The sequence below is a fragment of the Xyrauchen texanus genome, chromosome 4 (genome assembly GCF_025860055.1).
Source record: "Xyrauchen texanus isolate HMW12.3.18 chromosome 4, RBS_HiC_50CHRs, whole genome shotgun sequence".
Classification (NCBI taxonomy): Eukaryota; Metazoa; Chordata; class Actinopteri; order Cypriniformes; family Catostomidae; genus Xyrauchen; species Xyrauchen texanus.
The window spans coordinates 10,498,671-10,524,544 of record NC_068279.1 but is presented as its reverse complement, the minus strand read 5'-3'; the positions used below and the strand labels follow the sequence as shown (position 1 = coordinate 10,524,544).

The 25,874-nt window shown below is 40.2% G+C and overlaps 1 protein-coding gene across 1 annotated transcript in view; it reads right to left on the bottom strand.

The window, feature by feature from the left end:
* Nucleotides 1-25,874, bottom strand: part of LOC127637195 (protein HIRA) — a 154,685-nt gene that overhangs the window by 30,353 nt on the left and 98,458 nt on the right. The window contains exons 3-4 of the mRNA XM_052118144.1: nucleotides 1,580-1,753; nucleotides 1,434-1,498 (exon numbers count right to left, since the gene is read on the bottom strand). Of these exons, the coding sequence (XP_051974104.1) occupies nucleotides 1,434-1,498; nucleotides 1,580-1,753 (239 nt within the window). The remainder of the gene's footprint in view (nucleotides 1-1,433; nucleotides 1,499-1,579; nucleotides 1,754-25,874) is intronic.

The window sequence follows — 25,874 nt, the reverse complement described above, 5'->3', positions numbered from 1 at the left end:
TTCCATTAAATACGATGTTACTTTTTTGTTTGCGTCTACTAACATAAAGTATCCTACAGCATTTTTGTACCAGTCTTGAATAAATGTACAGTCAGTCTGTCGCAAAACAATAATTGACAGGGTGATCAGGACCCTAACGGTCCACAACAACTTACCAAATATATAAATGGATGTTGCCAGCGACAACGGTCAATCATAAACTTCAGCCATCATTATTCAAAAATATTTTACCTCAGATTGTTGACCAATTAGAATCAAGTATTCCAGAGATCTCTGTTATGAATCCTTTTCAAATATTCTGTCCTTCTCAGTTTCACAAATACACTTTTCACCCTCAAAAATGGAACAAAGCCCTCAGATTGACTTGGGAGAGCCATCTTTGTGATTTGCACCAATTTATTCGGTTTAGTTCTGAGTTGAAGTATAGAGGAGTTTTGTAACATTAATAATTCATGTTCCGATCAAACAAACGAGTCCCACATCTTTCCTTTGGTTTTGTCTGGGTGTATGGTTTACATCACCGTACAAGTTATTTGAAACACTACAGTATGTTACACATCTCAACGTATCCTTAGAGCTACAAATTATAGACAATCTGTCAGAAAGATTAAGAAACAATAGAATAACAGTTGAACACACTTGTCAGCATGGGTTTCCTCTGGCTGGCTGGCATACATTCAGGATATTTATTTACAAGTGTATCTTGAATTTCAGCAAATGGCTCGAGCTGTTCAGCACTATTCCAGAAAGCAGCTGCAGAGAGAATAGTGGCCTTTTTATTTTCTCACAGTAAGCCACAGCACTATTGACTTCCCTGTTTAAATGCTAGCTCTGAAATTCAATGTTTGCGTTGAAATGTTCCCCCATATTTATTTTAAACATTTTGAAGACTGAAATTTTGAATAGCTTTAGAATTAGAATGCTAGAGGGGTGGGTCATGTAATGTTCTTTTTTAAATAAAAATCTTGGTGGGAGCATGTAAAAGTGATCAGATGGTAATTTATATTTACAAGTACATTTATTTATTTAGCAGACACTTTTATCCAAAGTGACTCACAAATGAGAGGTACAGCACAAGTGGTTCATCCTAAGGAAGGAATAACAAGAGAAGTGCTGTAATACAATTTTACTTGAAAGAGTTAGTCAATGGTACTACCATGTGTAACATAGTATGTTCACATACCATGATACTGATTGCAATGGGTAAAAGATGGGCAAGGAGGAGTCGGGAACCGGCAGAACAGACAATGCAACTTTAATGACAGAAATTCAACTTAAAACAAACTAAAATAAAAGGCACACACATACAGTACAGTGGCCGCGTGTGTCTTTCTCCCTCTCAAACTGCCATCTCCTGCTCCCCTTTATCCGCTGAGTCAGCGCTGGCCGTGCACCCTCTTTGTCACACTGAGGCCATCCAGACTGACCCTTACCTGGAGGGGAGATGCTGCCCATCTAGCCGTTCCGCCAGCCTGTGGTCCACCCCTCTCCTGGGAACCTGGGGGAGAGGGGAGATGGGAGAGGGAAAGGGCGAGTGGGAGACACACGGAGAGAGAGAGAGCGAAAGAAACTTGCTTGCCTGTCCCCGGACACGCTGTCGCCTGGTCCTCAACCACTCCGCCCTCTGACGGATGACAGCCGCTACTCCACGGGCGTACGGCAGCAGCGAGAACACCACGAAAGCGCATCCCTCCTCCTTCCCGGGTTTAGCACCAATGAAATGGGTAAAGGATGGGCAAGGAGGAGGCATGAACTGGCAGAACAGTCAGTGTAATTTGAATGACTAAAATTCAATTTAAAACAACATAAAACTAAGACACGCACATACAGCCGCTGTGTGTGTCTCTCTCTCTCTCTCTCTCTCTCTCTCTCTCTCTCTCTCTCTCGCCCTTTCCCTCTCTCTCACTCGCCCTTTCCCTCTCCCTCTCCCTCTCCCTCTTCCTCCCTTCTCCCCCAGGTTCCCAGGAGAGGGGTGGACCACTCTCTCTTGAACTGGCATCTCCAGCTCCTCTTTATCTCGCTCTCCCGCTGATCAGCTGACTCAGCACCAGCTGTGCACCATCATGGCCCGGCCACGCCCTCCACCTCGTCACACTGATAAATAACCATATTCATGTACTATGGTATTTACATGGCACTCCAAGACACTTTAAAGCTGGGGTATTCAATTACATTTCCAAGAGGTCCGGTCTCAATATTTCCATCCCACCAAAGGTCTGGACAATAATAACTTTCATCACAACGTATCATAATAATATTTAGTTGCCATTCTGACTAATGATAATGTGTAAGAAATGCAATTTTTTATTATAAAAATAATTATTATAAATATACAACTTTGTAATATAAGAAACAAATATATAAATCATAAATCAACTGACAAAAAGTCTCTTAATACCTGGGCAAGAATGAGGACATTGTGTCCCAAAGACAACCAAAGTAGTGGACTATGGGGATCTTCTACCATTTACATACTGTATAGCCTATATACAGGATAGGAAATATTACTGTATGAGAGAAAATATTGGTAATGTAAAAGTCTTAATGAACCATTTTTATATCTACATAGTGCAGTTTAAAAATACTCTTTGCTATGGTTAAGTATAAATGGGTTGACTATCAAATAATGGAAATGTTTTTCATCATAAGGAGAGAAGTTTTGGTTGTCATTTTTGCCATCCATGAGAAGATGTTATCTCTGATTCATTTTCACAAAGTTTAAACAAAAATGTCTGTTTATCATCAGTAGGCTCGAACATGTTGATTAATAAAGCAAATTATATACAGGAAAAACAAAATTCTAGTCTAAAGGCGCCCTGGAACCACAAACCTTGCTTGGTTTGCTGAACTGTAGGAGTCATGTCAGATACGTAAAGATTTTTTCACTTTGCTTAATTCTCGTTTTCTGCAGTGTATTTTAGTGAAAGGTGCCAGTATTAATCTATTTTGCTGCTCACTGTATTTTTCCGCTACGGACTCCTGTTGTTAAAATAATCGTGTCTGCAGCTCTACTGTGCAGCACCTCATGCCGCAGGCTGGGAGAGAGAGGCAATGCGTGAGGAGAGCGAAAAGTCATAAATGAAGAGTGTTTTGTGCTAGAGAAAAACATTAAAGGATATAGCACTGAAAGATCAGTGCTATCTTTGTCCCGAAGCGCTTGAGGTGTACACAGCTCTGTTATTTTGTCGCGCTGCTAACCTAAAGAAACAGTGAGATGGGGGAACTGTTGTTGTCATGATGTCTCTCCTCAACCACCACCAGTGTGCAGCATACACCTGGATGATGCGACGGCAGCCATAGTTCACCAGTATGCTCACCACACACCAGCAATAGAGAGAGAGAGAGAGTGAGAGAGTGAGAGAGTGAGAGAGTGAGAGAGTGAGTGTCAATTCAAGGATGGGTTTATTAGGAAGCCATTATGGAAGCCATTTTTTTTTTTTTTTTTTTTTTGATCCAAGATGGCGGCGCGGTAGCACGCAGCGGCCACTCCGGATCCACAATGGTGCTATTTTTGTTAAAAAAGCCCGACTTTTGCAACACATGGACATCGGAGCAACCAGTGTTCGTGTTACCATCGCCAGACACTACTCAAATATAAGACTCATGCAAAAACCAAGCTGCATGATGACCTGCAGGAGGCGCTACGCGTACTCGGCTTGCTGCGGAGACCAGGCCTCCAGCCCTCGGCGTCGCCTGATGCCGGTGGCCGGGGAGAGGACGTCGTAAGCGGTGTGCGAAAGCGGAAGCGCGGAAAGAGGGCGGGGGTCCATGCTAGGCTAAAAAAACCCTAGCCGGCCGGCTCTCCCGTCTATCCTGCTCTCAAATGTTTGCTCCCTGGACAATAAACTGGACTATATCCGACTCCAGCAGGCTACGCAGCGTGAGTTTAGAGACTGCTGCGTCTTTGTTTTCACGGAGACGTGGCTCAGCGACAGAGTTCCGGATGCCGCCATTCAGCTAGACGGGCTCGCCTCGTTTCGTGCCGACAGAAATACAGCTCTCTGCGGTAAGACTCGCGGTGGTGGCTTGTGTGTTTACATCAACACGGAATGGTGCAAGAACTCTATGCTAGTCTCTAGTTACTGTTCATCGCTGTTGGAGCTTGTGACTGTTAGATGCAGACCTTTTTATCTACCACGGGAATTCACCACTGTTTGCATAACCGGAGTTTACATTCCCCCAGCGCTAACGCTAAGGAAGCGCTCTGTGAACTGTATGGGGCTATGAGCGAACTGCAGAACGCTCACCCCGACGGACTGTTTATTGTCGCCGGAGATTTCAACCATGCAAATCTCAAGACAGTGCTCCCTAAATTCCATCAGTATGTGGACTTTGCAACGAGAGGGCTGAACGCGCTGATCTTGTTTACACAAACATCCCAGGCGCTGCACGGGCGGAGCCCCGCCCCCACCTCGCTACTCAGACCACATCTCTGTTATGTTAATTCCAGCATACAGACCGCTCGTCAGGCGCACAAAACCGCTTCAGAAGCAGGTGAAAACCTGGCCAGCAGGAGCCATCTCTGCTCTTCAGGACTGTTTTGAGTGTACTGACTGGCACATGTTCAGGGAGGCTGCAACATATGGCGATTCTACCAACTTGGAGGAATACACAGCATCAGTGATCAGCTACATCAGCAAGTGCATTGATGATGTCACTTTCTCCAAGACCATCACCACACGCTCCAACCAGAAGCCGTGGATGACTGCGGAGGTGCGCACGCTGCTGAGGTCCCGAGACTCCGCCTTCAGAGCAGGCGATAAGGCAGCCCTAAGAACAGCTAGGGCCAAACTGTCACGGGCAATCAGAGAGGCAAAGCGCGCTACGCCCAGAGAATCCACAGTCACTTCCAGGACAGCGGTGACACGCGGCGCATGTGGCAGGGCATCCAGGCCATCACCAACTACAGGACAACATCAGTTGCCTTTGACAAAGATGCCTCCCTTCCAGATGCGCTGAGCGACTTCTATGCTCGGTTTGAAGTGCAGAACGGCGTGATGGCGAGGAAGTCCACCCCTCCTCCCAACGACCAGGTGCTCTGTCTTACCACGGCAGATGTGAGGAAAACTCTACGTAGAGTCAACCCACGGAAGGCTGCTGGACCAGACAACATTCCTGGCAGAGTGCTCAGAGGATGTGCAGACCAGCTAGCAGATGTTCTTACCGACATCTTCAACATCTCTCTGAGCAGCACCGTTGTTCCAACGTGCTTCAAGGCCACCACCATCATCCCCATGCCAAAGAAGTCTTCAGTGTCCTGCCTCAACGACTACCGTCCCGTCGCACTTACACCCATCATCATGAAGTGCTTCGAGAGGCTCGTCATGAGGCAGATTAAGACCCAGCTGCCCCCCTCACTAGACCCACTGCAGTTTGCGTATCGTTCAAACCGTTCAACGGACGATGCCATCACCACAACCCTCCATCTGGCCCTCACCCACCTAGACAATGAGGACTCATACATTCGAATGCTGTTCATAGATTTCAGCTCAGCATTCAACACAATCATTCCCCAGCACCTGATTGGAAAGCTGAACCTGCTGGGCCTGGACACCTCCCTCTGCAACTGGATCCTGGACTTCCTGACTGGGAGACCTCAGTCAGTCCGGATCGGGAACAGCATCTCCACCACCACCACACTGAGCACTGGAGCCCCCCAGGGCTGTGTGCTCAGTCCACTGCTGTTCACTCTGCTGACTCACGACTGTGCAGCAATGCACAGCTCGAATCACATCATCAAGTTCGCCGATGACACGACCGTGGTGGGTCTCATCAGCAAGAACAACGAGTCAGCATACAGAGAGGAGGTGCAGCGGCTGACGAACTGGTGTAGAGCCAACAACCTGTCCCTGAATGTCGACAAAACAAAAGAGATGGTTGTTGACTTTAGGAGAGCACAAGGTGAACACACTCCGCTGAACATCGACGGCTCCTCTGTGGAGATCGTCAAGAGCACCAAATTTCTTGGTGTTCACCTGGCGGAGAACCTCACCTGGTCCCTCAACACCAGCTCTATCACCAAGAAAGCCCAGCAGCGTCTCTACTTTCTTCGAAGGCTGAGGAAAGCACATCTCCCAACCCCCATCCTCACTACATTCTATAGAGGGACTATTGAGAGCATCCTGAGCAGCTGCATCACTGCCTGGTTTGGGACTTGCACCGTTTCGGACCGCAAAACCCTGCAGAGGATAGTGAGGACAGCTGAGAAGATCATTGGGGTCTCTCTTCCCTCCATCAAAGACATTTTCAAAAATTACTGTATCCGCAAAGCAACCAGCATTGTGGACGACCCCACACACCCCTCACACAAACTCTTTACCCTCCTCCCGTCTGGCAAGAGATACCGAAGCATTCGGGCCCTCACGGCCAGACTGTGTAACAGCTTCTTCCCCCAAGCCATCAGACTCCTCAATACTGAGAGACTGGTTTGACACACACGTGTCCTGAGTTGCACTTTAATAACTGTCACTTTATAACTGTCTGCTACCTCAATAACTGCTATGTGCATAGAACATTATCTCATAGTATGTTATGTTTACATTTTTAGAAACTGTCATCTTTTTGCACTACTGAGTACTGGTCGGCGCTGCACTGTCTATTGTCCTGTTCATTGTCAGTAATTTGTTGTACTGTCCTGTACTTTTTGCACATGTTTGCACGTGCACTTTATATAGGTATATATAGGTAGTTTATATAGGTATTTTATTTCGTTGTGTAGTCTCATGTGGTCCTATGTTGGTCCTTTGTTGTTTTTATGTAGCACCATGGTCCTGGAGGAACGTTGTCTCGTTTTGCTGTGTACTGTACTAACTGTATATGGTTGAAACGACAATAAAAACCACTTGACTTGACTTGACTTGACAAAAGGGGAATTTGGCCAGGACACTGGGGTTACACCCCTACTCTTCACTAGAATTGCCCTGGGATTTTTTACCACGGAGAGTCAGGACCTTGGTTTAACGTGTCATCTGAAAGACAATTTCTTTTTACAGTAGTGTTCCCATCACTACTCTAGGGCATTTGGACTCTGTAACAGGTTTTCCAGTAGCAACCTTGGGGCAGTGGTGGCTCAGTGGTTGTGCCTCAGGGTTACTGACCAGAAGTTTGGGGGTTCAAGCCCCAGCACCACCAAGATGCCACTGTTGTGCCCTTGAGCAAGGCACTTAACTCCAGGGGGATTGTCCCTGTAATAACGGCACTGTAAGTCGCTTTGGATAAAAGCGTCTGCCAAATGCATAAATGTAAATGTAACCTTAGTTCCTCCACAGGAGGTCTTGCATCCAGGTTCTGACCAGGCTCAACCCTGCTTAGCTTCAGGGGTAACCAGGCGAGAGCTGCAGGGTGATGTGGCTGCTGACGACTTATTGCTAGAACTAAAAAGCCAAAATAAAGTTAAAATGGCATCCTTCTTCAAACAACACTAACAAAAAAGCACTTTTTTACATTTACTTTAATATTACCATGTTTTTTGGACATGTATCTTGGTAGTACCATGTTTTTGGTCATGTACCTTGGTAGTACCATTTTTTTTCTTGATCATTTACCAAGGTAGTACAGTGCTATGTATTCTTGGACATTTACCATGGTTGTACCATGTTTTTGGATATTTAACATTAGCTTTTTGTTCTTGTACAATGATAGCACCATGTTTTGGACATGTACTGTACTACGGTAGTACCTTGTTTTCTTGGACGAATTCCATGCTAGCACCATATTTTTGGACATGTACCATGGTAGTGCAGTGCCACATTTTCATGGACATTTACCATTGTAGAACTATGTTTTTTACCAAGTGATCTTGGACATATTACATGATAATACCACACTTTTGGATGTGTTCCATGGTTGTACCATATTTCCCTGGACATATACTATTGTAGTACCATGTTTGTGTGGACATGAACTATGGTAGTACCATGTTTTTGGACTTTAACCATGGTAATACCATGTTTTTACAACATGAACCATGGAAGTGCCATGTTTTTTGGACATGTACCATGGCAGTACATGTTTTCTTTGACATATACCATGAAAGTACCATGCTTTTGGACATGTACCATGGTAGTACATGTTTTCTTTGACATATACCATGAAAGTACCATGCTTTTGGACATGTACCATGGTAGTACACTGCCCTGCAAAAGCAAAAGACCTTAACTCATTACAGTGTGAAACTGAGAAAAATGACTTTAAAGTTTCTGTTTTGTCCAGACAAAAGTATTATAGGTAGGACTCCCAAAATTTCACAACTAGTTGCTATACTGAAGAAATGTTTGTATGCAAAAAATCTTGAGCTCAAAATTGACCTTTGACCCTTGTTTGGCAGTTACTGTACTCTGCCTTTGTATCATGTGCCAAAAATCAGGAGTCATGCAAAGGCAAAAGGCCGTAACTGACATATAATCAATATTTACTTGCTGTTCACCATACTTACATCCATTATAAGAACACCTAACCAAGGTCTAGTCATCATGGTATTTGTTTGAAATTATATAGAAGACCTTTGGTTGTTCCTATTTAGTGCTATAATGGTCAGGATAGTGCGGCAACACTAACACAGTTAAACAGTATAACAGATAAGTTACTTTGCAGTACAGTATGTACAGTATGAATAAATACAATAAATATTTTCACAATTAAGATAATTTAATTATAATTGAATACAAAGGTATATGTATTTAAATGCAAGATATAGAGTAATAATTAATTAAACATTGGACCAATACATTAGAGATTAGAGACTGCTCATTCCAAGTTTTTTACTGCGTCCAAATAAAATCTTACTGAAAGCTAATTTTTTGAGATATCAACCTAAAATTTGGAACACAACTTGTCCATAGGTATATATGACAAAGCATTCTTGAAATACAACCATTTAAGTTTGGATAGTGATTTTTGTCTATGCTGAAAAAAGGGGAGGGGTGACAGTTAAAGGGTTAAGGGTTAAGGGCCACCAAACTGCTCAAGATGCTCAGTCAACGAACTCGACTTGGATTACTACTTTTTAATTCTGAGATAATATAGACAGAGTATACCGAAAAAAGTTGGAATTACTTTTACTATTTAGGTTAGCCTACTTTGTACGGACGTTAGCGATAACCAGTTGTAAAATCTGACGTGAACACCTGCAAGAAGGAAATATGGCTCAAACACGTATGGATTGTTGTGGATACAGCAGATGACGTGCATTGCTATGGATTATATCTTCTATGGATTATATCGGATTGCATGGAAAGGTAGGATGCTTCTGTATTTAATATTTGGTTTTCAGCATCTGATGTGAGGCGAGTGTCAGCGTCAACGTTAGCGCTTATTTACGTGACACAGATTAAATTGAGCAAGCTCCGGGCTGTCACTGACATTGACAGATCTGAACCATCGCCCTATCACATCGCTATCACAGAGTAATAATACAAACAAGCAGTCGGCAGTCTACACTTTATTTCAAAGATGTGTGCGTGTGTATGTTCACGCGGTTTGGTGACAATAAAGAGCGGTAATCTTTGACAGTATGACAAAGCCAGAGTACAGTAACATCACAGCGGCACCGTAACATCTCTCTTGATGCCAGGCGAAACAAAGTCAGAACACCTTAACTCAACTTAAGCGTGCCGGAACAAAGGCTAAGAGACGTAACAACTGTTATGGCGTTCTGCTGTGGTTCCTCGTATGGTTTTGGATGTTACGGTTGTAAAAGCCCTTTAATTTCTCGGTAAAACAATCAAATTGACTCACGATATTTATTCACATGATAAAGAAGGTCTTGAATACCCCAAAAATGACATTAACTCATTTTTGACCAAACGTGATTTTACGGCGTTTTGCCTTTGTAGGGCAGTACAGAACAATGTTTTCTTAAACATATAACATGGTAATACCATGTTTTCATGGACATATACCATGGTAGTACCATGTTTTTTGGCCATGAAGTATTATATAGTCATTCAGTAGCATGGTATTATCTTCTGATTATCATATATCATCTGCCATCACTGTATCATGCATGTTTTTGTAGAAGAGTTTAATAAGTTTAAGAATTATTTCTGTAATTTTGGAATTTATGTTTTTAATGATAGAACTAGCTAATACCATGTTGCCACAGGTTTCTTTTATTTAGTAACATATTTTTGCACTAAGAAATACTCTGGCATTAGGGCACAAACTACAGCTACCATTATAAATGTTATCAGTCAGATCTAGGATTTGTATTAGATATGCTTAGTGGTTATGGAAATGGACTTGGGATCAGTAGAGATAAGATGTTTCCACAGCAGTAAAAGAAGATTAGGAAGCAGGAAGCTGAGGCTTGTTTTGATAAACCATAACAGGAGGCCCAGGTCACTGCAGTGCAGACAGTTGTCAGCAGCAGTGTTAAATAGACCAGTGTCAAACTGAGGTTTCCCCCAATGACTTGAGTTTACACAAACCAGCAAATGTATGCACACACGCACATGTTCCTAACGACTTTGGAAACCAATACGCGCATGCAGACAAATACTCATTGCCATTTGTTTTGGCTCGTTTTCATTGCTGTCTGCCAGGCCAGAGGGTGCAAGTCCAGGCCACAATAGTCCTGATGACAGATCAAACTTCCAGAGCCAGAGAACGAGTGTGTGGTCTGGCTATCCATAAGAGGGACACAAAGCTCATCTCCATCATTTGATCATCATTTGATGAATTAGTACTATTGTTATCAATATAAATTGTTTTCAAGCATCTCTTCTGATAAAATGTTGTTTACCGCCTGCTTTCCTTGGGTTTGTAATAGCACAAGATTAATTGCATCTTGCAATCCATGAGTTTTTTTTTTTTAATAAGGCAAAATCTATAATAAGCGTAATTTTCTTAGAAAGGATGTTTGCACTGAAAATAATGACACTTAATTGAAATACTCATGTTGCAATGCATTTAGCTCCTTTTAAAGGGATAGTTCACCCAAAAATGAAAATTCTCTCATTATTTACTCACCCATGTGATATCCCAGGTGTGTGACTATCTTCACCAATAAAATAGAAAAATATCTTGGCTTAGTAGGTCCTTAAAATGCAAGTGAATGGAGATTTGTCTTTTGAAGCTCCAAATATCATAGACAGTCAGCATAAACTTAATGCATACAACACCAGCTGTGAAATTAATGTCTTATGTAGTGACACAATCAATTTGGTGTGGAAAAAGATAAATATTTAAGTACTTTTTTAACTCAAATCATGCTTCTGTTGAGCAGCAGTATGTGTATGTAATATAATCACATTGCCATTTGAAACACTTGAAACACTGATGCAAGTGCGTCACAGCCAGAAGAGCAGCGCTGTTTACAAGCGAGAATAACACAGTACAGCTGTTTTTTTCTTAACTCACAATGGTGCATATGTGTGCTCATCCTGGATGTCTCCACGAGTGGAGAATATGAGTTTACGTCTGTATCATAACAACACGAATACATCACATGAGAGACCACTTGGACTCCACCTTCTCGGGAAGCCTTGGATTATAGTTAAAAATTACTTAAATATTGATAATATCTTTTTTCCACACCAAAAGCGATAGTGTCACTTTAGAAGACATTATGTTTGTACAATGACGTTTATGCTTACTGTCTGTGATTTTTGGAGCTTCAAAAGAGAAATCTCCATTAACTTGCAATTTAAGGACCTACTGAACTAAGATATTTTTTCTATTTTTCTTCAAATGTGTTCTGGTAAAGAAAGAAAGTCATACACACCTAGGCTATCATGAGGGTGAGTAAATACTGAGATAATTTACATTTTTGGGTGAACTATCACTTTAAATGAATTGCAGGTGATATGTGAATAAGATGCAGGTTTTTGTGCAGAAATACAACAGTTTAATTAATAGTAAATTCACCCGGTGTGTGTGTGTGTGTGTGTGTGTGTGTGTGTGTTTGTTTTTTGTAGATCTGTTGTTTCTTGAGGTCACACTCAGGAGTGTAAAGTAATTGAGTAAAAATACTTAAGTATTATAATGAAGTATTTTTTGGGGGGATTTGTACTTAACTCGAGTGCAGAAAAAACAGTACCTTTTACATTAAACTTGAAAAAATATTCACAAAGTTTTTGCAGATCATTTTCTTTCGTCTTGATTGCCTGAAGCCACCTTTTCACAGTCATTTCAAATGGAGTGTCGCATGACGGCTGTAAAAAGTTCCAACCATTTGCAGAGGCAGAATTTCAGATCTGAATTGAGCTTTGGATAGGTTGAAATATTTGTGCGACTAGACTGTATGTGATTTATTCAAAACTATGAGCACGAAGTTAGAAAATTACATTTTTGGTCCTAAACTTTATTCCTAATGCTACTTCTACAGACTGGACAGTTATGAAATAAAAATGTGTCATTCACAGTAAACAAATAAAACCAGCAATGTAATGATGATAATAATGATAACAAAAATAATAGTTTTGGTAGCAAACCTCAGAAAACAATTAACAAAATCATCAACATTACTGACTTCACTTAAAGCTTTTTATTATAATTTGTTTTGAATCTTTTTCTATATCTCAATGAGCTGGGTGCTCTGACATCACACTTTGTGAGTCTCATGCAACGTTGCGTGACTGTGGCAATGTTTTTGCTAAATAAAATTATGTGGTTCGTTACACGTATCGTGGCAATTCCTTAGCTAGTTGAGGAAGTTCAACTTGCCACAGGCGCTGCTGATACAGATCTACTCAGCAGTCATTGAGTCTGTCCTATGCACTTCAATAACTTTCAGGTTTGGTTCAGCTAAGAAATTGACTGCAAAGGACAATTCGGACTGCTGAGCGGGTTATTAGTTGCCCCTGCCATCCCTTCAAGAACTGTACACTTCCAGAGTGAGGAAGAAGGCTGGTAAAATCACTCTGGACCCCCACTCAGCCCACAACCTTTTTGAACTGTTGCCTTCTGGCCGACGCTACAGAGCACTGAACACCAGAACCGTCAGGCACAAGAAAATATTTTTTCTCTCAGGCTATCCATCTCATGAACAGTTAAAGCTGCCCCATTGAGCAATAATTATGTGCAATACACAGCATAGTCTATTTATATTTATCCTACATATCCTACCCATTCTGCCATTACATTCCCTTGCACTATCTGTATATAACAGATTTGTATTTGTACATACTTATACAGTGTGTATGTGTGTGCATGTGTGTGTGCGTGTGTGTGTGTGTGTGTGTGTGTGTGTGTGTGTGTGTGTATATATATATATATATATATATATATATATATATACAGTGAGGAAAATAAGTATTTGAACACCCTGCTATTTTGCAAGTTCTCCCACTTAGAAATCATGGAGGGGTCTGAAATTGTCATCGTAGGTGCATGTCCACTGTGAGAGACATAATCTAAAAAAAAAATCCAGAAATCACAATGTTTAATTTTTAAACTATTTATTTGTATGATACAGCTGCAAATAAGTATTTGAACACCTGTCTATCAGCTAGAATTCTGACCCTCAAAGACCTGTTAGTCTGCCTTTAAAATGTCCACCTCCACTCCATTTATTATCCTAAATTAGATGCACCTGTTTGAGGTCGTTAGCTGCATAAAGACACCTGTCCACCCCATACAATCAGTAAGAATCCAACTACTAACATGGCCAAGACCAAAGAGCTGTCCAAAGACACTAGAGACAAAATTGCACACCTCCACAAGGCTGGAAAGGGCTACGGGAAATTGCCAAGCAGCTTGGTGAAAAAAGGTCCACTGTTGGAGCAATCATTAGAAAATGGAAGAAGCTAAACATGACTGTCAATCTCCCTCGGACTGGGGCTCCATGCAAGATCTCACCTCGTGGGGTCTCAATGATCCTAAGAAAGGTGAGAAATCAGCCCAGAACTACACGGGAGGAGCTGGTCTATGACCTGAAAAGAGCTGGGACCACCGCTTCCAAGGTTACTGTTGGTAATACACTAAGACGCCATGGTTTGAAATCATGCATGGCACGGAAGGTTCCCCTGCTTAAACCAGCACATGTCAAGGCCCGCCTTAAGTTTGCCAATGACCATTTGGATGATCCAGAGGAGTCATGGGAGAAAGTCATGTGGTCAGATGAGACCAAAATAGAACTTTTTGGTCATAATTCCACTAACCGTGTTTGGAGGTAGAAGAATGATGAGTACCATCCCAAGAACACCATCCCTACTGTGAAGCATGGGGGTGGTAGCATCATGCTTTGGGGGTGTTTTTCTGCACATGGGACAGGGTGACTGCACTGTATTAAGGAGAGGATGACCGGGGCCATGTATTGCGAGATTTTGGGGAACAACCTCCTTCCCTCAGTTAGAGCATTGAAGATGGGTCAAGGCTGGGTCTTCCAACATGACAATGACCCGAAGCACACAGCCAGGATAACCAAGGAGTGGCTCTGTAAGAAGCATATCAAGGTTCTGGCGTGGCCTAGCCAGTCTCCAGACCTAAACCCAATAGAGAATCTTTGGAGGGAGCTCAAACTCCGTGTTTCTCAGCGACAGCCCAGAAACCTGACTGATCTAGAGAAGATCTGTGTGGAGGAGTGGGCCAAAATCCCTCCTGCAGTGTGTGTAAACCTGGTGAAAAACTACAGGAAACGTTTGACCTCTGTAATTGCAAACAAAGGCTACTGTACCAAATATTAACATTGATTTTCTCAGGTGTTCAAATACTTATTTGCAGCTGTATCATACAAATAAATAGTTAAAAAATCATACATTGTGATTTCTGGATTTTTTTTTTAGATTATGTCTCTCACAGTGGACATGCACCTACGATGACAATTTCAGACCCCTCCATGATTTCTAAGTGGGAGAACTTGCAAAATAGCAGGGTGTTCAAATACTTATTTTCCTCACTGTATATATACTCACCTAAAGGATTATTAGGAACACCATACTAATACTTTGTTTGACCCCCTTTCGCCTTCAGAACTGCCTTAATTCTACGTGGCATTGATTCAACAAGGTGCTGAAAGCATTCTTTAGAAATGTTGGCCCATATTGATAGGATAGCATCTTGCAGTTGATGGAGATTTGTGGGATGCACATCCAGGGCACGAAGCTCCCGTTCCACCACATCCCAAAGATGCTCTATTGGGTTGAGATCTGGTGACTGTGGGGGCCATTTTAGTACAGTGAACTCATTGTCATGTTCAAGAAACCAATTTGAAATGATTCGAGCTTTGTGACATGGTGCATTATCCTGCTGGAAGTAGCCATCAGAGGATGGGTACATGGTGGCCATAAAGGGATGGACATGGTCAGAAACAATGCTCAGGTAGGCCGTGGCATTAAACGATGCCCAATTGGCACTAAGGGGCCTAAAGTGTGCCAAGAAAACATCCCCACACCATTACACCACCACCACCAGCCTGCACAGTGGTAACAAGGCATGATGGATCCATGTTCTCATTCTGTTTACGCCAAATTCTGACTCTACCATCTGAATGTCTCAACAGAAATCGAGACTCATCAGACCAGGCAACATTTTTCCAGTCTTCAACTGTCCAATTTTGGTGAGCTCTTGCAAATTGTAGCCTCTTTTTCCTATTTGTAGTGGACATGAGTGGAACCCGGTGGGGTCTTCTGCTGTTGTAGCCCATCCGCCTCAAGGTTGTGCGTGTTGTGGCTTCACAAATGCTTTGCTGCATACCTTGGTTGTAACGAGTGGTTATTTCAGGTAAAGTTGCTCTTCTATCAGCTTGAATCAGTCGGCCCATTCTCCTCTGACCTCTAGCATCAACTTGGCATTTTCGCCCGCAGGACTGCCGCATACTGGATGTTTTTCCCTTTTCACACATTCTTTGTAAACCATAGAAATGGTTGTGCGTGAAAATCCCAGTAACTGAGCAGATTGTGAAATACTCAGACCGGCCCGTCTGGCACAAACAACCATGCCACGCTCAAAATTGCTTAAATCACCTTTCTTTCCCATTCTGACATTCAGTTTGGAGTTCAGGAGATTGTCTTGACCAGGACCACACCCCTAAATGCATTGAAGCAACTGCCATGTGATTGGTTGATTAGATAATTGATGGCTACATCCAGCAGGATAATGCACCATGTCACAAAGCTCGAATCATTTCTAATTGGTTTCTTGAACATGACAATGAGTTCACTGTACTAAAATGGCCCCCACATTCACCAGATCTCAACCCAATAGAGCATCTTTGGGATGTGGTGGAACGGGAGCTTCGTGCCCTGGATGTGCATCCCACAAATCTCCATCAACTGCAAGATGCTATCCTATCAATATGGGCCAACATTTCCAAAGAATGCTTTCAGCACCTTGTTGAATCAATGCCACGTAGAATTAAGGCAGTTCTGAAGGCGAAAGGGGGTCAAACACAGTATTAGTATGGTGTTCCTAATAATCCTTTAGGTGAGTGTGTATATATATACAGTTGAAGTCAGAATTCATTAAAACTCATTATTTAACAATTCTACAGATTTCAAACTTTAGTTTTGGAAAGACGTGAAAAAAGTCTGCTTTGTGTTTGACACAAGTAATTTTTCCAACAATTGTTTACTGACAGATTGTTTCACTTTTAATTGACTATATCACAATTCCAGTGAGTGAGAAGTTTACATACTCTTAAGTTATCTGTGCCTTTAAGCTGCTTGGAAAATTCCAGAAAATGATGTCAAGCCTTTAGACAATTAGCCAATTAGCTTCTGATAGGCTAATTGCAATTGTAGGTGTACCTGGATGTATTTTAAGGCCTACTTTCAAACTTAGTGCCTCTTTGCTTGACATCATGGGAAAATTAATATAAATCAGCCAAGAACTCAGAACCAAGTCTGGTTCATCATTGGGAGAAACGTCCAAATGTGTGAAGGTACCACATACATTTTTACAAACAATAGTATGCATGTATAAACCATGGGACCATGCAGTCAACATACCACTCAGGAAGGAGATGCATTCTGCATCCTAGAGATGAACGTAGAGAAAAGTGCAAATCAATCCCAGAACAAGAGCAAAGGACCTTGTGAAGATGCTGGAGGAAACAGGTAGACAAGTATCTATATCCACAGTAAAACGAGTCCTATATAGACAAAACCTGAAAGGCTGCTCAGCAAGGAAGAAGCCACTGCTCCAAAACCATAAAAAAAAAAAAAAAAAACAGACTACAGTTTACAAGTGCACACAGGGAGAAAGATCTTAATTTTTTGGAGGAATTTCTTCTAGTCTTGATGAAACAAAAACTGAACTGTTTGGAGGAAAAAGAACTGGCGCACTTCACAAAATAGATAGCATCATGAGGAAAATTACATGGACATACCTCCCTACCCTAAACCTTAAACCTAAACGATAGTGTCAAAAAAAAACAAATGTGACATGAAAAAACATTTCTGTTGCAACCACATAATTTTGTGGTATTTCTATGACACTTTCGGCTCATGTGTCGACTCACATGCTCTTCAGGACTCGTACACCGAACCTTTGTATCATATGCAAAACTCTACTGAGCTACTGTGCACGTTGATCACATGTAAACAAGTTTGTAAATTTAGTTGGTTATGTAATGCAAATGTCAAAATGAATCATGCGCTATAGTAAAAGTGTTTAGATGTCTTAAAATGTAATTGTGGGAGGAACAGAGTGAAAAGTGTTTATGAACTGATAATTTGCCGTTTTACTCATGATTTGAGTGAAATGGGATAAAAGACATTGTTGATTAAATGCCTGTAGTGTTCATTCCACCAGGAAATTGGTGTGTTACGTACAACAGGCCACAAAATCATTTTACAATTGTTTTTTTTTATTGGAATATGTTTCTATGACCAGATTGCGAATGCCACTGGGAGAGAAATAAGACACATCAGAGTCATCAGAGTGAGTTAAAAAGGTGACTTTACAGACCAATCAAATTTAACAACTTCCTCTCTCACATAATCTCATCTCTTGATCATATTCTAGCTAAGAAAAAAAGTATATTTTTACTTTTTTAATACTTTTATCCAGTATCCATACTTTCACTTAAGTATAATTCCTAATACTTTTATCCATGGTCACACTGATCAGAAGCCCCCACTGAACCCTGTTCTGGCCCTTTCTTTGTCTTTACTATAGTTGAGTGTAGCAAAAGGGAAACAGACCCTGCTGCAGTGGCCCCTCACATGCTTAGAGCCAATAAATTATGTGTTGAGAATCTCCAGACACTCTTCAGAGTTGTCTTCGTTTAGCTGACATCATCACTTTGAGAATGTGAGGGCAGCGGTGCACTTGAGCTGCTAAGAGAATATGGTGTGACACAAGGTCAATATCATGAGCCATTTTACATACACACACGCACGCATTTGTTTTCCAAAGTTCTATTTTGGTTTAAACTATGTTACCATTGTACATTTTTGCAAGGGTGAAATGTATGGTATTGGTGCCATAAGGTGGTGTGTGTGGACTACATTCAGTACCGAGAGACAGAGGGATAGTTTTATGCATGTATACTTTCATGTGTAGAAATAGCATGCCATGTTTCTGTGTTTTGACAGATTATGCTTTTTTTTAATTATTTTTAACATAACATTTAAACTGCTTCAAATCCGGGTCATGTTACCACATATGTAGTGTATCCCAGCTTGCAATTTGGAATTATTTCACGCTTGCCATCTTTTTTTTTTCCTGACTACAGTTTTACATTCTCCCTCTGTTTTTGACATCATCACAGGCTGCCTCATTTGCTCTGCTCACGTCCATTTGAGCTTGTAGATTAAATCCTGGATGAAAAAGACCAGACGTGGGACATTCTGCCAGGATTAGGAGTTGGGGTAAACTTGTGCCTGACAAAAACCTCTAGGCTGTATATTTGCTTTATACAGTCATTGATCTTATGGATTCACATGCACGGCAATGCAAGCACCCACACATATGTCAAAATTTGAAAGGATAGGAGATATTCTCAGACAACATCAGACAGAATGGGAAAAAAAGCAAGTGTGTTACATCTATGTCTTATTAAATACACATCTTGACTCAGTCTGATGCAATCCCAGTACCATATCTCCTGTTTTTCGTGTAGATATTCTTATATAAAAAAATAAGCATAACAATAGTACAGTCTGTGCCCATGTTCTTATGTTTATATTGGTGCAGAGTGATGTTGTGATTAATCAGCTTTTATTAAACTAGTAGCCTATCAATGGATTGGCCAAAAAAAGCTAAAGACACATTTCATTGACACATTTCATTCGGACAAATTGTGTTCGGCATCATAATAGACATATTTTATGGAAAAGAGATTAAAAAGTGAAAAGATTCAAAGATTTGAAAGTAATGCAAGGTCATTTTAAGATTAAAAATTACAAAAGCAACTACATTGACTTTTAGTGCTAAGAGATGGGTCAGTTCCACCAGACTGATCTCTCAGTGAAATCGGAAACAGTAGGTTGAGTTTTCTTTAGCTAAAATCGGTCTGTTCTTACCAAAATTAGAAACACTGCCCCTAGTGGCCAAAACGGTAAGTGTTGTTGGGCGTAAGAACACGTGTGAGCTCCATTTTCAAATAGTTGCAAAGCAAGTTGTCCTCAGCTGAACAGGCTGTAATACAGTGAAGAGGAATGCATATTTTATAAACTGTACCCCTTAACCCAAACCTAAACCTAACCATCAGTGGAGTAAAAATGTAATGTTAGAGTGGAAAATGCAACCTACTTGCCTACTCGTGCTTGTCACTGATTATGCGAACGCGATTACTTCCTGGTTTCAATGCAGGACCCGTACCAGGTCTCCCACTCTGCTGACATAACACGTATTTGGTAGTGCCACAAGGAAAGGTAAAATATCAGGTGTACATTTCTGATAGACGATGCCGCTTTTCAGTAAGTCGGCATAATGTGGCCAATCCTAGGGTACCACAATTCTCTGAAACAACATGCTGCCTTCATGTTGGTTCCACACAATGATGGACACACCTTTTTTTCTTTCTAAAAAGCTCCTCTTTTTCACTCTGATTGTTTAATCCCTAACATGTATATTCTATAATGCGTGGGTGTTTTGTAGAACCACCATAGAAACCATATTTTTACCAGTTTTTACTGGTACATTTTTAACATAACATTTAAACTGCTATATCGTCCGCTCCTAATATAAATTTTGTGAAAGATGGTAAAAATGTTCACCTATCTAACTCATTGATTCAAACGTTAAGAATAGAAATATCATCCTAGTTTGTTTTGGCTTTACCATTGAAAAGCCAATGAAGTTGATTCACTTTTCTTTGAGCTATTAAATTATGCCAAAGATCAGACTTAAATCAGAAATATTTTCATTGTATTTAACAGTGCAAGAATTAGCACCCCTATAGCCGCTTCTGAAGGTAACTTTAAAGGTTATATGTGAAAAGTAATAACTGTATCTGGTTTAATTAAATAAATAAGTGGCACTCTCGAGTGTTTAAAATTGTAGGTTTAATCAGCTGTCACATGTTGAACATATCCAGAGGCGATAGTAAGTTATACAGTTTTAATAAAGTAGCAGTTGGCCAGTATTGCACATCTGCATGTTTTTGAGTTTCTTTACACTTCAAAACAATTTACTTTTGATCCAGCTGGAAATGTGTCCTGCAGCATGTGAGATTTTGATGCCCTGTTGTACAGTTGGAATCGACATGCCGTTTCCATAGTAATTTTATCTTAGAAATGTAACGTTTATAATGTAATGTTCAGCGACAGTAATTTGGGTTGTATATTCATGTATCATGCTATTAATTTGTTGCAAAGAATATAATTGTAGTACAATGGACAAAGTCCAAAAACATGGTATTACCATTGTACATGACCAGAAAGGCATGCTGTTACCATGGCAAGGTAGTGTTTCTTGCAAATGACTTTACTGACAGTAGGATGGTTTAAGTTTAAAATGGATAACCAAAGTCCAGGCTTTTTTATTATTAATTGTACCTGACACAGCTGGATTGACACTTCACTCTCACTGTGTTCTCACTAGGTGTGGCATTATTGTCTTACAGAGCCAATTTACACCACAGCCATTTTCACAGCTCTTGTAGCAAGCAGTGTACAAATGAACGCTGAAATGTTTGTTTAGTACCAGATGTTTCTGTACCAGCCTGGGGCCTTTTTGTCTTAGGAAGGAATTTAAAGCTGAAATTTTGCCTTGCAAATGAAGAAAACAAGTGGGCTGCATCACAAAGACACTTATTTGAATTTGCCCCATTAGTTTTCATAACAACTCGCAAAACATGTTTCTTCTTTCAAGTAGAATTTTTTTATTTTTTTTTTTGTTAATAGCAAAGGGGTATAAAAAAAAGTGGGTGCCACTTATGATTGTTGGCAAACATACAGATTTGTTCATTGGTGTTATAAGAACATTTTCGGTAACACTAAGATTATTTTTTTATTAAATGTTTAGGTACTATGTCAAATCACTAACAATAAATGTCAACAATATTTTGCAGCATTTATTAACCTTGGTCAATGTTAATTTCGAAATACTTTATTATGCATTGTTGTTCATAGTTCATGTTAGTTCAAAATGCATTAACTAATGTTAATATATATACAACTTTTAATGCAAAAAATGTGTAAGTATATGTTGAAATTATCATTCACCCATACTAATTAGTGCTTTCAAATTATTGTGCATTGTTAGTTTGTGTTAACTACTGCATTAACTATTGTTAATGTATACAATTTTATGTTAAATATGTACTATTATATGCTGAAATAGACAACTTTTAGGGCTCTATTTTTAGAGCACTAGCATTAAACGCAGTGCTATACCATAAGTCTTGAGCGCAAAGTCAGCGAGCATGGCCATGAAGTTTAGGTATTTTCGTGCAAGCATGCGCTAAGTCTAGACATGAGTAGGTTTGGCAATATCTCGTGCACAATGCACAAATGGGCTGGATTAAGTGCAATTTAATTCTGCGGTTTTCTCTGGTTATTCCACTATCTGCGGTGGACATTTCAAGTTCAACCTAATGCATTTACTAACGAAAATAACCATTATATAAGCACCACCGATACAAACCAAGACAGCACATTCATAAGAAGTTAGTAGTGTAAATGGACTGTATGCAATGAATTAGAAGAATAAATCACGTTATTTTGTGCATTAACGGCGTCCTTAATGATTGTCGGGCATATTTCTATGACAGTGACACGCTCCTTTTATACACGTGGAAAGTGTGATTCTCTTCAGAATTTGGATATAGGCTCCATTTAATTATAGAGAATGTAAGACTTATTAATCATTTTCATTTACTGACACACAAATCATGGCTAGTATTAACATTGATTGTATCGGCACACCCTTGAATTCTACTGGTCAGATTTTGATTCTGAAAAATATTATTAATTTATTGAAATGTGAAAAAATTCAACCAAAAATATTTTTAAAGTGAAACTACACACACCGTTTGGGCTCATACACACACAATAGCACAACATTTGTATTACAAAAATGTAGTAGTATGTGCTGAAATTAACATTAACCAATAATATTAATAATAAGTGCTGTACAAATATTGTTCATCATTAGTCAGCGTTAGTTCATAATGCATTAACTAATGTTAATATTCAACTTTCAATATTAAAAATGTATATGTTGAAATTAACATTAACTTTAACATACTTTTAATTAACATTAACACTGATATTAATAAGTATTGTTAAAGTATTGTTCATTATTAGTTTATATTAATGAATGCAACCTTATTAAACTAAATGTAAAATGTTGCCATTTGGCAAGTGTTTCTTCCTTTGTGCTGCTTTGTTTCGTCATTACCGAGGGAGAGGTGCATCATGGGAAACAAAGCAGCAGTGCCCAAATGTATTTTAGGTAAACACTTGGGGCGACATGTGGTCTAATTGCCCTCCAGGTGTCACATGTGTTTCTGTGTGCGTTGGTGTTATGTGTATGTATTTCGGTATATTGCTTAGGCCCGCGGTTTCCCCTGAGACAGTTGGTGGCGGAGAGGAAAGGCGCTCATGTTTAAGCCCATGTGTCAATCTCTGTGCCTTAGTCTCAGAGGCATATGGCTGGGGAATGGAAAATAGGGCTGTGGCATACAGACAGACAGATAGACAGACAGATAAGCAGGCCCACAGGGACCACTGATCTTCCCCTTTCATTAACCCATGGGCCCCAGGGGACATTGGGTCACTGGGTAAAGACACCACTAAACATGATATAAGGCCAAATGGGGGGTTACAGGCAGCAGCAATGCTTCAATCACTAATTTTAGTGCTGAAATTATGTATGCAACACGCTTTGGCAAAACTATCCACTAATGTTTTTGAAAATTATGAGATTATGTGATTTGAATAAAATCAATTCCCAGTACAGTACATCACATTGCAGAATTAACATGGGTTGCGAATGTTGTTTCATGTTGACTTCAACTTGATTCAAATGAGTAACGATACATTTAACTTGATGTTAGTGTCTGTCACTTTATACAATGGATGATTTTCACACTGGCCACAAAGTAAACAGCCTGAGTATAATGAATTTCTGTTTTATATGACTTGATTCCATCTGTGTCAGTGATTTCCACTTACAACATCATGCAAAGTGCCCTCCCTTTCCCTCTTGGGTTACCGCGTGCACAAATAACTCACTGTAGCCTCGACATTTGTGTAAATTTGCTTCTATGCAACTCCCATCTTACTGGAAAGCACGGGATGTGTGTTGGGGTTATAAGCCAATGTTTGGCCACATAATGTGCCCATCAATCACTCTGATCTATGAAACAATCCATCGTGATGATAGATGTTTAATTGATACTCTGGGACTCATTGTAATAAAAGCAAGAATCCATATAGCTTCCCTGTAGTGTATATAGTGCTGTGTCCTTGGGATAAATTCAAGCCCAACAGGGTTGTTAATGTTAGTGTAGCCAGGAGGGAGATGTGGAGGGAGGTCACATGGTAAAAAAGATTATAGGGAAGGTCGGAAATGTCGTAAAGGAAGTTAGCCAGTTAGAATGTTTGGGTGCTTTGGAGTTCTCTCAAGTGGTCAATTTGAGTTTGTTAAAGGACGTACATATATATATATATATATATATTTATGTTTTATTACTTGGCTTTCTAGAATACTTGATTCTGATTGGTTTATTGTGGACTTCTGTGATCATATATGTAAAGGATAATCTACAGTTAGCCAGTCCTTATGAGAAAATAAACCTCTTCAGGGTGATATAAGTCCCCTTCACTTCATTAGCATGTATGGGTTAATTTAGCAATCATGACTGGATGAGTGTAGATTATTCTGCCCATTACATGGCTACTTACCAAGTTCATAATTAAATGGACATGACATTATTATTTAAGTTAAAAATTATGATATAATGGGAGGAAAAAGGAACTACGGAGTCTCTAGAAAGAGATAAATTCAACCTCTGGATTGCGATTCCAGTTCAGTTGGTGATTATTTTGAGACAATGACCGTCTGACTGCTCATTAACCCACTTATTACATGACTACTTGCCAAATAAATAAATAAATGAAAGTGAAATATTGATTTGATATGAAATGAAATACATTTATTAGCTTAATTGCATAGATCGCTGAGTGATATGAGAAGTGGCAAAGATGATTCACAATACCCGGATGACTGGTGAAATATCACTTTATCCCCAGATGTGCGGCCATTATTCAGAAAAATCAGACCGCTTGATGGCGCGATTGACCAATCAGAATCAAGTATTCTAGAGAGGTGTAATTTTGTATGATAATCACTTAAACGTGAAATATGAGTATTGAGTATTTCATGTCTCTCGTATCACTCTGTGGTTTCTTTCTTTTCACTTTAAATAATTTCACCTCAAATTGCTATGTTATGCTCATTTATTAGTTATGCTGAATGTTATTTTTTTTTACAAATAGTGAAAGTGAATAGTGACTAAGGATGTCAGTCCCTAACATTATGCCAAACATCTATTTTGTGTTCTATGCAAGAAAGTCATATGTTTAGTTCATGCAGTTAGTTAATAATTACAAATGACTCAAATTTATGACATTAAATAAACATTTATTTTGTACTCAAGATTTGCCCAAAAACACTTTTGATTAATAATCGCTGTGTGCACAGTTAACGGACGATAATATTGAAATATCAGTATTTGCCTGATTGACATGTATTGGCTCACTTCCACTCATGGCCTATATACATTCTTGGATATTTACGCTTCTATTGCTGTGGAATAGTTTGAAAGCCAGGTGGCGCTATTTGAGGAAGGATGACAAAGGCTTAAATCTTCCACACTCCCTCCTCCCTTTCCCCTGCTCATTCAAGCCACCTCTCTCTGAGCAGCTGCCTCTGCTGAGACAGGAGCAAATGAGAGCAGATGAATCCATTTGGCCCCTGGCCCTGCTGTGGCCCTGCCATGCTCCGTGTGCTCTGTTCTGCTCTGGAGCAGCTCAGGGGTAATGAGCCTGGAGATTGAGCCACTGCCTGCTCTCTCTCTCTCCTCTCTCTCTCTCTCTCTCTCTCTCTGTGTGTGGCTCTTGTCTCGCTCCCTGTTTGTCTCTTTTTCACTCTTGCTTTGGGTTAATAGAGGTGAGTCTCCTCCAGTGCGGGTACTTTTCCAGCAAATTAGGGAAGGATATGTGTCCCCGGAGCCTGCCCTCTGTTACATTCTCCCTGCCCGCCCCTCGCTGTTGGTGTTTTGCAAGATTCCCCCCCCCCCCCCCACCCCCCCGGACCCTAAAGCTTTAACTGTATATTAGCTGAAATTACTTTTAATGGTTACTCTAATCTGTGCCTATTAAACATCCTGTAAAATTGCTTGATAATATGTCATCTTAACTATTGATTGATTATAACAAAGCAAGAAATGTTTTTATTTTGTTATTTTGTAGCTTCAGTTTTAAAAAAATAGACATGAATTGTCTAATTTACATTTACATTTGCTCAGAATACCTTACTAT